Raw genomic sequence first — 13,247 nt, forward strand, 5'->3', positions numbered from 1 at the left:
GTGCAAGTTTGGCGATATCACTGGATTTCATAATCAGATAAGATGTTTAATTTCATAAGTTTTAAGGCTTACAAAATAAATCAGCTTTTATATCTGAAATGCATTTTTACCCCTTACTATTTTAAATGTTAGTTCTTGACATCCAAGTTGATAATAAATAATTTGATTGTTTTTATAATTTTAGAGTGGAAATTGCTTCTATTCATTTAGTTTCTCTACCATGAATTGTATATTTATATGCTCAGCTATCTAGTATTTTCATGTATTTGGCACTTTCCCAGCTTTTCAGATAATTGAACTTTTACTATACTAGACGTTTACTATAGTATTTGCCCATAAACAAGTAAGGATATAACATATGCTACCTGGTGATATCTGTAAGTCTTTTCTAATCTCATATATTTTAAGCAAAATTCACATAACCAAAGCTTTGACTGTTTTCCGTATTCATCCGGATATGGAGAGTAGTACCAAGTATCAATTTCAAACTTTCCTAACTGTATCTTATCCACATACTTTATTTTTGTAATCTGAAATACACACACAAAAGAAAAAAAATTAAAACTGAAAATGTAAGTTCAAAATATACACATACACAAAAACAAACAGCAAGATTCTATTAAAATCGTACATAAAACAGAACTCACTTTCTAGGAAACATTACTTATTAAACACTCTTATTAATACTGCTAGTAAGAAGCTTTGCTACACTAGTTTAAAATTGAAGTAATCCAGTTCACAACTCCCTAGAATCTTGAATTACAGATTAATACTTCACCACTTTGAATTGTATATAATATAACAGTGGTTAAATACTTAGCTTGTCCCACTGTTAAAATATATAAAGTATACTTTTTATATAAAGTTTTGAAAAATTCAAATGTAAAAACTGCAGAGAAGAGAAAAGTTTTCATACACTTACAGCTATACATCTACAGACTCAATATTTAGAATTTCAGTTATTTCCAGCTGCCATCAGAACATTCCCTCCCAAAAACGCCAGTACATAACAAATGGCAGATGTCACTACTATACAGACATACTTCAGTAAAATAATCATCTCAACTATGATTATGAGAAACTACATGTTTGTTCAGACCAATTTAATGAAATATGAAGGATGAAAATGATTACAGCAAAGCCTATGTATGCAGTCAGAATATAAAATAGCTTCTCAAATGTATCCACCCTGCTTCAAAGCTAAGATAACAGGAGTTTGTACACTCATGCAAAATTAATCGAATTTGCACATCATGTGGAATTTCTGAAAAACTAATGGACATATTTTAATGAAATTTGATATGAACATATATTTAAAACAGAGAAAAAGATGTACCATTCAAAAGTCATTTTATGTATGCATGATTATCACGAAAGCTCATACTGCCGGGATGTCCAGTATCCACATTGTGATATCAAACTGAAAATGAGTCTAACATGGAGTATAATGCCCTCTCACTGCCAGGCAGGTTTTGCAGCATGATGGCAGTTGAGGAGTACTTGTGGCAGTCGATCCCACTTCTGCAGCAAGGCAGTTTTCAGTGCCAGGATGGTTCTTGGAGGGGGATGGCAAGATGAAATTGGCTTTCCAAGAGTGTCAAAGATATACTCTATACAATTAAGGTTAGAACTTCCTGGCCAATCCATGTGGCAAATATCCTCACTTTCCACGTAATCACTGACCAGCCGAGCTTTATGCGGATGTTGTCGTCTATTAACAGGACAAATGATACCCTGAAAAGTCAAGAATATGGATTTAACATCTCTCTGTACCTAATAGCAGTCAGGATGCCTGTGTTGAAAACATGCATGTGTGTGGCCACCCTACAAAATGCCTGCGCAAGCCATTACACATTCAGCACCATTGTGATCACCTTCCCTGATGATGGATGGAATTTTAGGGTTCCAGGCTCTCTCTAGATAGATACTTCAAGAATTAGTGTCTAGGCTGAATCTTAACTGATCTGCGAAAAGCATGGTGCTCCACTGAAGTCTGGTCTGTACCATGCTAAACGTTCTCTTTTGTGTGTTGCAGTAAGCAGGAGAAAAACAGCAGGTCTTTTTGCATACAGCCCTATCTGATGAAGCCTTTAGGCAATTACCAAGTTACAATGGCAGCATACTGCTCACATGATAACTGAGACGCTGTAGCAGTCCTGTACCACTGTGCTGAAAGTGCCAAATAATGATCCTCATTCATTGTTGTGGATCTTAGTCGACCTTGTCCAGGTTCCTTCGATACAGATCTGGTGTTCAGAAACTCTTTCCAAAAATTGCTGATGACACTGGATGTTACATTGAACTCCGCAGCCATTTCCACTTGCGATTGGGCTGCCTCCAATCAACTGACAATTCTCCATCTTATTCAATCATCTACATGTTTGTGCTTACTCATTTTACCTGATAGCTTACAAAATTTTCGCAACTCTTATGAGACACAGCAAATGTTGTGAAGGAGTATCAGCATACAAATCAACAAAAACACTTCGTACACTTCTAATCCATCCATAGTCACAGCTACGAATGCATACGCTTGTGTGTTTGACTCTGAATATTTACATAATTCTTTAGTGGCATTATTAGTACCTTTAGATCGATACCTTTGTAAAAATAGACATAAATTTAAAAATTCTCTTGCTTTTGCACACAAGTATAGTTATCAGTACCCAAAGTGCTTTGACTCTCCCCCCCTTTTTTTTGACTGAGAATTCCCCTTTGAATTTGATTATATTGTGCTTCTAGCTTTCTTCGTGTTCTCATTAGGAAGTGCATTAACCTAATTTTTTACTACCTCTTTTTGAAAGAAGAATTTTTTTTTTTTTTTTTTTTTTGCCATCCTTTGAAACAATACATTTACAATATAAAGACTAAAACTCCTTTCTTCATTTCTCATTTACCTCTTGCAGATCAGGCTAAAATGACAGGAACTCTCACTTCCATTACAATGAGTAATGTAGAGAAGTACATTTTATTTTGTAAAGCATTGTCTTCCTCATCATGTGCCTTCAAGGTAGGAAAGCATTCCCTTCTATCAAATGGAAAGTCTAGAGTCTGAATCCCAGTGAGGGCATAGTTCATTTTTCCCATTTCTTACTTCAAAAGATCTAGAGTTTGAATCCCAGCAAGAACACAGTTCATTTTATTGCTCCAGCTTAAAAAAAAAAAAAAAAAAAAAAAAAAAAAACTAATGACTTTAAAACATAATACTGTTAATATGTCATATTATAGATATAAATTAAATTTAACTGCCTATGTATATTAGATAAAAATCTTATCACTTTGCTACAGTGCCCAGTAAATCTTGGAAGACACACTGCCCAACATAGAAAATGCAACACCATGAAAGATTAGGTAGAATGTGATGCCTGATACACAGCATGTATAAGTAAATAAGCGATGCTATTTATAAAAAGATAACTTTATATAGTCATGAAATATACAGGGAATTAGTAAGATACATGACAATCACTTGTGGCGATGTAAGCTGCAACTCTACAAGGTACAGATTCAATTAATGTGCCAATAGTGTCGTCAAGGATGGAAACCCACATGCTCTGAACTTCTCCACAGTTTGTCCTCCGACAATGGCTATGCAAAGCAGATAAACAACAATCCATCACATCCCAGATATGCTCGATCAGTAAAAGATCAGGGGGACACTGCAGGCAAAAGTTTATTGGCTAAAGAATGCCATGTGCAGTGTTGTGTTTTCCTGCTGCAAAATGCCATTCTGCTGCTGCTCAAGGTAAGGTAGCACAATTGGCTGAAGCACCTCATCAACACATCAGTGTGCCTGTGATTTGTAACAGGACAAACCTGCTATCATGACTCATGGCACCTTAAAGTGCGTTCAGACGTGGGCGCAAAGCGCATAGAGGCATAGTCATAAGGGCATAAAATACGGGAGACCTGTTCACACCTGCGAGAACGAGGTGTAAGCCGTGGCCAATGAGAGAATCTAAATTTGCGCATGTGTGGAATGTCTCCAACTTTCCAGCGCTGTTCTCCCACTCGATTGATTTCCCGCGTTCGCTCTGCTTGTTTTTTTCGTTGTGTCATGGCTTTTTCTTTTCAGTTCGCCACAAAGTTTTACTGGCTCAACAGAATAATCTTTTATCTGCCCTTCCCATTAGCCAAGAGGCAACGGAAGAAGGTAAAAAAAGAAAAAGAACGAAATGGTCGAGAGATATTTTTTTGAAAGACCAATACTTGGTTGGCACATATATTTCTGTGCGAAGCAGTATGGAACATTTCTGCATTGTACTGTAGTACTCTCTATACTATAAACATGCACATGCATATTTATATATATAAAACCTTCTTCAATTTTTATATATAATTTCTCTTAGGAGAAATATGATATTCTAAATATGCCTAATTAAAAAAAAATCTTGAGGATAACTAACAGATAGCCTGTACATAATATTTTTCCATTTTGCAGGTGGGAAAGCAGTTAAGCTAAAAACAGTACTTACCATACATTATTATTATTTTAATTTTCAATCAAAAGGAAAATGTTTCTATGACAGTGAAACATGTGTGCTTAGCACTCCTTATTCACTGTCCCTGTCGATCACTATAGTAGTTTGCTGCACTACCAGTATCAATTATCACTAGTACTAGTATCCCACAACTGGTCACAATGACCAGCAACTACAACTAGTACAATACTAGGAAACGTTCACCCAACAATGTATTTTATGCTCAATCATTAAATAAATTTTGCTGTGTTGTCAGTTGTATACACCTATTTCTAATAATTCGCATGCATAAGCCGCACCCCTGAATTTAATTTCAACATATGCTGTCATTTCTATTTACGACCAAATCTCAAAAGTAATTTCACATTGACAAATTTTAGGTACCCAAGTCTTCAAATACATCAAAATTATAAACATTCATACCTTATCCAGGAATTTCTACCAGAGAAATAGCATGAATTTAATGATCAAAATTTCATTCAAATGATAGTAATAAAGGGTGGATAATAATAATAAATACTATTCATTAAATTATAGTCCATGTTACGAATTATGTGTGCTATTCAGTTTCATTAAAAGTACATTCCTTTCATGGAGAACGTAATTAAAAAACAGACCAGAACTTCAACAGAAGACAAAACTGTCTAGACTCTTGACTGTTTTAAGGATATTTCACTACATTTTTCCCTTCTTGGAATTCATAAGAGCATTTTCTCAAAAGATTAATCTTTTATTACTTATACAAAGCATACACCATTGAATTGACTACTGTGACTATTCTTAAATAAGTGAAAATAATTTTTTCTTTTTTCTTTAAAGTAATATTTTTACTGTTAAAAAAAACAGCAGATTCTTGATATTGATTTGATGTTTTAGTAAAATTAATTCATGAAGTTTGTTTGGAAAGAAAATCAGCATTTGAAGCAAATAGCAATACAATATTTCCAGCTTTTTCAATAAATTTATTCTTAAATACAAAAATAATTAAACAGGAAAAAAATTATAGTAATAATTTTTTTAAAAAATTATAGACAGAAAGTAATAATAATTTACACAGAAAAAATAAAATTTTTGCAATCGTGTATTTTTTAAAGAATTTTCACAATAAAATGAAAAATATTGGATGGGATCAATCATCTACAGGATCATACACAGCGTGCATAATCCTGAGCTTAACTTTCGCTTTACGAGTTTCATTCATATTTTTCAATATAAATTGAAAAACTCATTAAAAAATGCATTAAAATCTCATTATTAAAAAATACAGGTCATCATCGTAGATGATATTTGGATACGATTACAACTCATTCGGATACGATGCGTTCCATATTAAAAAAAACGTCGCCTTCGATGTGACAGCGAAATCGTCTAAAGAAAGCCGCTTTGCTCTGATTGGTCGACGCTTATCCCAAACTCGACGTAAAGTTAAAAACTTTGAACCCTATGCCACGAGCCCTAAACCAGATTCTGTGACATAGCAGAGACTGGTTGCCTTGGCAACAGAGCTTGGCTTTAACCACTTATGCCTCTTACGCCCTCGTCTGAACGGGGCCTTAAACAATTATGTCACACTTACAAGTGGTGTAGCATTCAGCAGCAGTAGTAGTAGTTGGATTGGCTCAATCTCTCCAATGCCTCCAGACTCATAGCTGGTGATTATCATCAGACAAACAAAATCAAGACTCATCGCTAAATACCACATTGTGCCATTGAGATGTCCAGGTGGCTCTTTAACATCATGTTTCCCATCGATAGTTCGGTTTTATGGCAGTCTTTGCAAAGGGAGGCTCGTGTAGAAACCACAATAGACAAATGCTTAGAATGTGTTTCCCCAGATATTGGAACATCTAAAGCTCCCTGCACATTCTGCAGAATCTCCATAGTAGTCGACTGTGAGGCCACCACCTCTTCTCTTCGTATGCATTGATCTGTGCATTCTCTAGTATGTCTAGATGGACCTGGTGTTTCAAGACTATTTATATTTCCATCATTAGACCCTTCTAGACCAAATTCTATGCACAGTAGATACACCTATGCGTGTTTCAGCAGTGATACGATGGTAAGACCAACCAGTCTAATGCAAAACTACAATTGACCCCTCGTTAAATTGTCCTTTTGCCAGAACTGTTGATGGTGTCATCATCCAGGCATCTCTTCATTCATACATGTCCTCTGGAATACTGAACATCTTAAAATTCTGGATTCCCTAAGTAGCAGATAGCAGCGACTGTTGGTTCATCCTCCATTTCCATCCCTTTTAACTTGGAACACACAATGACTGTCCACATTATATTATTATTCAATATTCTCATGTGATCATGTTTCACTTATTCTCTGAAATTTGCATATTTATATGGCTGAATGTTCATGGTATTGCATTTTCTATCTTGGGTAGTGTATTAGTCATGGATACAAAGGCATTACTGTATATACATAAGCTGGACATGTTATTTCTCCATATAACTGCCTTCCTAATTAACAATTTTTTTAAAGAAGCTAGCAACCAAACCACTGAGTTAACCCATCACATAATTAGAGAAAAATCATGCCATTGCTAAGATAGAGTAATGTAATGGTTCTTTGAGGCAATGTGCCAATAGTCTAAACAATATTAACTGTAATGTTGGTTGCATCCCAAAAAAAGACTGATATAGATTTCAAATAAAACTCTTTCAAGAGAAAATGACACTGGTTCCTACTTAACATGAGGCACTTTTATTGATTTGGCATATTCTCTTAGAGCCTAGTGTCAACAGTTTGATTTTATCCTTGGCAATAACTATCTCAATAACCACTGCTTGCATGACTAATTTTTTTACGTAATCTGTCCCCATCCCTACTTCAGTGCATTTCATGACTTAGAATCTGCCAAGAGATGAAGAAGTGACTATCTTGTTTTTTCAAGATTTGTTTATTCTAAACTAAGAGATACTGTATTTACTCACATATATCCCCCCCATGTAATTTCTCCCTAGTTTTTCCGGATGTGATTTAAAAGCTTTTGATTTATGGTAACAGTGTAAAATATGTGTATTAACAGGAAGTATTTTGTGTAATAAAAAATACTGAAAAGTCCTTTAAAATACATAATATAATAATATTAGTGTCTTTCTGTGTGTTTTTTAATGCACTTTGTTTATCTTTTAAGCAAGCTCTTCAGAAATAGTATACGCTTCATATTCCCCCCCCCCTTTCAAGCAGCAAAATTAGTACAAAAAGGGAGGAAATACGCAAGTAAAATACAGTGTTCAAATACCACCTCACAAAATAAAAATGCAACTTAAACCTAAATGTCAGTGCAGCTTTCACTTATCGTTGGAAATAAAAGATATCCAAATAAAAAATGTGGTTCATTGGATCACACATTCCTTTCATTACTATCATAAAATTAATTTACTATGGTGTCAGGAGTTAATATCTTATCGAGATCTGCAAACCAAAATTTGCTTGAAATAACAGCACAATGCTTGATTAGAGTAATTATATACCAGAGGTATGTGCCAATATCTGTTATTCTGTCCTAATGTTGAAAAGAATGGATGCAACAAAATTATGAAACTAACAAAAACTCACAAAAAGGAAAAAGTTATGTAGGCCACGTTTCTTTCCATAATGGGTTCTTGGAAGATTTTGACATAAAATCCAGAATGTTCCAGGCCTTCCTCATCATTTCATCAACTATGAAGTCAAAGGCATGGAGAAACAATCCAAAATGCACCAATATGGCAATGTAAATGTGTGGTATGGTTTTAATGGAAAAGTACCATTCCTCCCCTCCCACAAAACAAAAGACATTGTTTTTCTATTCTACAGTAAAACATTTTTTTATTAATATTATGCATCATTTTCTTTTGCAGTTTTAAATACTATGCTTTGACAAAAATTAAAGTCAAAAACACACATCTCTCTAAAAAAAGAAAAATAAATTTAATGACTAAAAGTTATTTTTGAAAAACATCTTTCACTCCTATTTTTTAATAAATTATTATTTCCAATAAATATCAGATGTTTACTTTTGCATCAAGGAATTAAATAAGAATAGAAGATAAATTACAAAATCCTGAAGTAATCATCTCATTAATTCCTGAATTCAATGACAAATTTAATTATTTTACAATTTCTTTTCTTCCTAATTCCCTAAAAATTCCATACATGTAAATTTACCATATAAATAATAGAACTCTTTTTAAATTATACTTTTAATTATTTAATAACCCTAACGAGGCTGCATTGCTGGTATGTGAGGCGGTGGACTTTCGTATCAAGCAAATGAAGCCCCCCACAGCATAATGCCACAGCAGTGAAGTGTGTTTGAAGAAATGCACAGAGGAGAACCAAACAAGGTGAAATCCTGGCAGCGGGGCATGCATTACCACAATGACATCGGACAGCAGACACCTAATTTGCACGGCTGTGATGAACAATGGAGAACCTCTCGCATGTTAGCACAATGTTGGAACATGGCTACAAGTGTTGTGTTGTCTAGCTCCATGGTTCACCGCCGTCTGCTGCAGCATGAACTGCGTGCAAGGTTTCCTCTGCACAGGACTTTCCTGTCGCTGAATCACAGATGTCTCCAACATCAATGGGCATGACAACACAGTGCATGGCATACCTTGTGGCAAAAAAGTTGTTTTCTCTGTTGAATCTCATTATAATTTAAGTTCAAAGATGGAAGATTACGCATCAGATATACAGAGGGAAGCGTCTGCTATCACAGCATGATATCAGCATCATACCACACAAACGCTAGTATCATGGTATGGAAGCTAGTGGAGCCAGAGGTCCTACTCATTTTTTGACACATTGTGGACGCTGTACTTCAGCAGAATAATGCCTGTGCCCATGTTTTTCAAACTGCACAAGTGGCAGAACAGGTGTTGCTTTTTCCATGATCTGCTTAGTATCCGGATATGTTGCCTTGAGCATGTCTGGGATTTCATCGAATGGCGAATTGCTCATACAGCTGGTGAGGCACCTACCAAGACTGAACTTTGGCATCAAATCGAAGCCATATTGAATGCCATTCCCCAGAATTACATTCAGAACCTGTGTGATTCAATGCCACGAAGTGTACAGGCTCTCATCATTCAGTGTGGCGGATATACAAAGTACTTATTTCCAACGTTGGTTTTCTTTTTTTGTCTTGTAAATTTTATTGTTTATTTGTAGCACTACCAGTAAAATATGTGGAATAAATTTCATTCATTTCTGACAATTCCTTCAAGGTGTTGCATTTTCAACAATAGTGTAAATACAAAAGGAGCAAAAATAGATAATGCTGGAAGTCCAATAAAAGCTCAAGGTGCTGCAACCAAAAAATGTGTTTATGATTCAATTAAAACTCCTTTATATGTTACTAATTTGTTTGGTTATAATTACACTTCAACATGATTAAGAATGGACCAATATTAAACTTTCAAAATTTACAAAACATGGAATATTGGATAAAGATCCGAAATTTTTAACAGAAGGGGATATTAGAATCATATTAATTTAATAGACAAAATAACTGAAAAAAGTTAGAATTTATCAACCCTTGTACTGAAATTGACAAAAATATTTTTGTTAAGAGTTCAATTATTCCTAAAGATATTTTTTTTTTTTACATATTAAGCAAGGTTGTGCATTAAATGAAAAGTTCGAGCAAAGAAAGATATTGCTATTCATCCTTGTTTGAAAATTGAAGTATTGAAAGTTGAAAATTGAAGTACAACTTGTATACAGGTCTGAACAAGTAATAGTAGCGCGCCGAAAGATGAAATGCAGCAAAAATTCGAGCATTGTCTCACGGCGAAGAACATAAAAATTGGCCCCGGCATGAACGTGTTAAACAATGTTAGCTAATAAATGGATGAATTCATTAGTCTTGGATATTACACTAAAACTCTAAATATTAAGTTGCTTCGTTTTATGTGATAATACTTTCTCTTTAATTCTATAAACGGACATAATTTCTTGTTCAGTTACAAAGTTCCGCTGTTCAAGTCCTATAATTGCTGTGTCGAGAATACAGACTAATTTGTCAATCGAAATTTTTTTGTTTTCAATAACCTCTGTGCATGGACCTTATAAGAAATAGATTAACACAAATGGGTTTTCTCCCTCGTCTGAGGTGTTCCTGGCTGTCACCTTGATCACATCCGGAGGAATAGGGACGACTTGCAGAAATTTAACAGTGGTTGCCTATTGCAGCGTGTATAATTGTCAAGAAAAAGCTGGTTGTAGCACCTCATTTCACAAATTAGAATTTCTCCATATTTTTATTTTTGAAATCGAGATTGATTTTTAAAAATGTAGCATATTTATCAAGCATAATTAGCGTTCCAAATAATTACAAAGCTATTGCATGCTTTCAGGGCTGGATATTTTTTTAGCTTTTCCTATGTTGTAAGGAAATTTGTAACTACTTCTTTTAGAAAATAGTATTTTAAATCTGAACTAATAGAAAATTTCAAACATGCAATTTTCTCTTGCAATTTTTATGCTTTTTATAAATAAGTAAAAAATACTAAAATATTTAAAAACTACTAAAATATTTGAAGTAAAAAATACTAAAATATTTGAAAGTTTTTGTTTAAAATTCTAAATTGTGCTGCTTTTTTAAAATTATAGATAAGTATTATAGCACAATTTTATTAAGGAATTTTATTTCAATTATATTTCATAATACATCATAGTGATAAGCACTTTTGACATCTTAATTTTTATACATTTAATTCTAATATTAAAATTGTATTTAACCATCATAATTAATTTTGCTTGCATTTTATAGTGATTATTTTTTAAATTTATTTTTAGTTCTGCATAAGATTTTTTTTATTTACTGTTAATTTAATTTATTAGCTCAAAGCGGCATTTTGTGCCGTTTCACTATAAATGTCCGCTTCTCCTTGCAAATTGTTGTTACCAAATATTATTGCCCTGTATTATATCTAAAGAAATTAAATAATGAAGAATCTGCATGAATACATGCATATTTCTCGCACTGTGACAAAAACGACGGTATCTAGAGCCATCAAATTTTAAATAATGTAATCCTCCACCCAAACATGGGCATCTGGACGGCCGAATTTCGAATTTGTTTTAATATATTTCATATTTTGTAAAACTTTAACAAATTTTTTATTAACAAACTCGGCGAGTTCAAAGCGAGCAATTGTAACACTGTACAGAAAATAACATTTTTATCTCCAGTGCAGAAATTCTAAAGATATGCTGTTTTTAAATGTATGTGGTTTACGGGCAAAGAACATGATATTCAATAAATATAGGTAACACAGAAAACATTAAAAAAAGATTCCTTTTGGGCATAATATAAAATCTGAGTGCTTCTAGATTTTATTTTGCCTGTTTTTCCCCCTTTATTACACTCAGAAAATTTTATGCTACGAATTTTATGAATTAATAAAATAAATAATCCACTTTAATGCTAATAATTTAATGATATAATCAAATAAATGATCGTTTTGTAATGTTATTATAGTTTTAAAAATCACTACCTGAAAATGTTCATTAAATTTTTAAAAAAAAATTATCAGACCTTGTTTAATTTTACCTTATTTATTTCAAAGCATCATGTACAATTAATCTTATTTAATTTTACCTTATTTTTTAGCAAAATTAAGTTCATAACTTTTGTGCTTAGAGTTTTTACCGTCTTACCAAAGTAAAGATATATGTACAAGAATTACTGGTGAAAAAAATGCATGAAATGCAGTAAAAAGTGCTTTAATGACATATATTAAATCCTATTTGGAAAAAACTATGATTTTCATAATCTCATCACTATACAACGTATCACATTTAATAATTTAAAACAGTTATGTGATACAAATGCCATAGGTTTCAGTGTTAAAGTAAACCAGATTGTCCCTACACTTTCTTGTGGGGATGTCGGTGACACGCGCCCCGTCCACTGGGTTAGTCTATCTCTTATAAGGTCCTTGCCTCTGTGTCACTTTCTTCACTATCGGAAGCGAATTATAATGATGAGGAATTTGATTTAAATCATATCAAAGACGGAGTACATCGAGATGAAATACTACATTTAGTAAGGAATTATAAGTCAAACAAAATAAAAACATCTGCCCTGAAGATAAGGATAGTGCTGACAAATCAACTTCCATTGGGATCCAGTGGGGGATTTGACTTCTACAAGAATACACATGGTAAATAATTCACTAATAATATAGCATTTGTAATAGTAAAAATGTTTCCATTTATGATCTAAGCAAAAATACTTTAAATTAAGACTTATTTCCCAAATCAGCTTAGAGAATTACCTGAAGCTGACTTGGTTTTAATCTGTTATCTGTTATAAGTAAGGGAGGTAATGTTTTCTGTCCAAAAATTTGATACAGTCAAAAGTCGTTAATTCGGACACCCATAATCCGGAATGATCTATAATCTGGACCTCAAAGCTACAAACTTTCTGGGCATGCATCGCATTGACGCATGCACGTAAGACCTTTATGGCTGCGAATAAGCTTGTGCCCGTGCGCAAAATACGTTTACGAGTGCGCGTTTAATGTATAACGGATGGTATAAGCTAAGCTAAAATTATCTATTTCAGTTAATGTTGCAGATTCCGTTGTTCCTTAATCTTCGAATTGGATTAGGCTTATTATTTTTTGCAGACTGTTAGAGCAATTTTATAAAAGTAAGCTTGAACTTTCGATTATGTCAAATAGAATTTCTGATATACATTTATTGATATGTAAAGGATCTACAAAGTATGTTTCGAAGTTCATTAAACAAAAAGTG

At 33.5% G+C, this 13,247-nt stretch overlaps 1 protein-coding gene across 2 annotated transcripts in view; it reads right to left on the minus strand.

Annotated features, from left to right (window-relative positions):
• The window catches only part of LOC118192000 (histone acetyltransferase KAT8-like), a 135,164-nt gene that overhangs the window by 97,780 nt on the left and 24,137 nt on the right, over window positions 1-13,247 (minus strand). For both annotated transcript variants that reach the window (XM_085808504.1, XM_085808505.1), the window contains exon 5: window positions 366-530. In XM_085808504.1, the coding sequence (XP_085664630.1) occupies window positions 366-530 (165 nt within the window). The remainder of the gene's footprint in view (window positions 1-365; window positions 531-13,247) is intronic.

Source organism: Stegodyphus dumicola, chromosome X1 (assembly GCF_044657685.1).
Source record: "Stegodyphus dumicola isolate Sdum_Otavi_A_Nest chromosome X1, ASM4465768v1".
Taxonomy (NCBI): Eukaryota; Metazoa; Arthropoda; class Arachnida; order Araneae; family Eresidae; genus Stegodyphus; species Stegodyphus dumicola.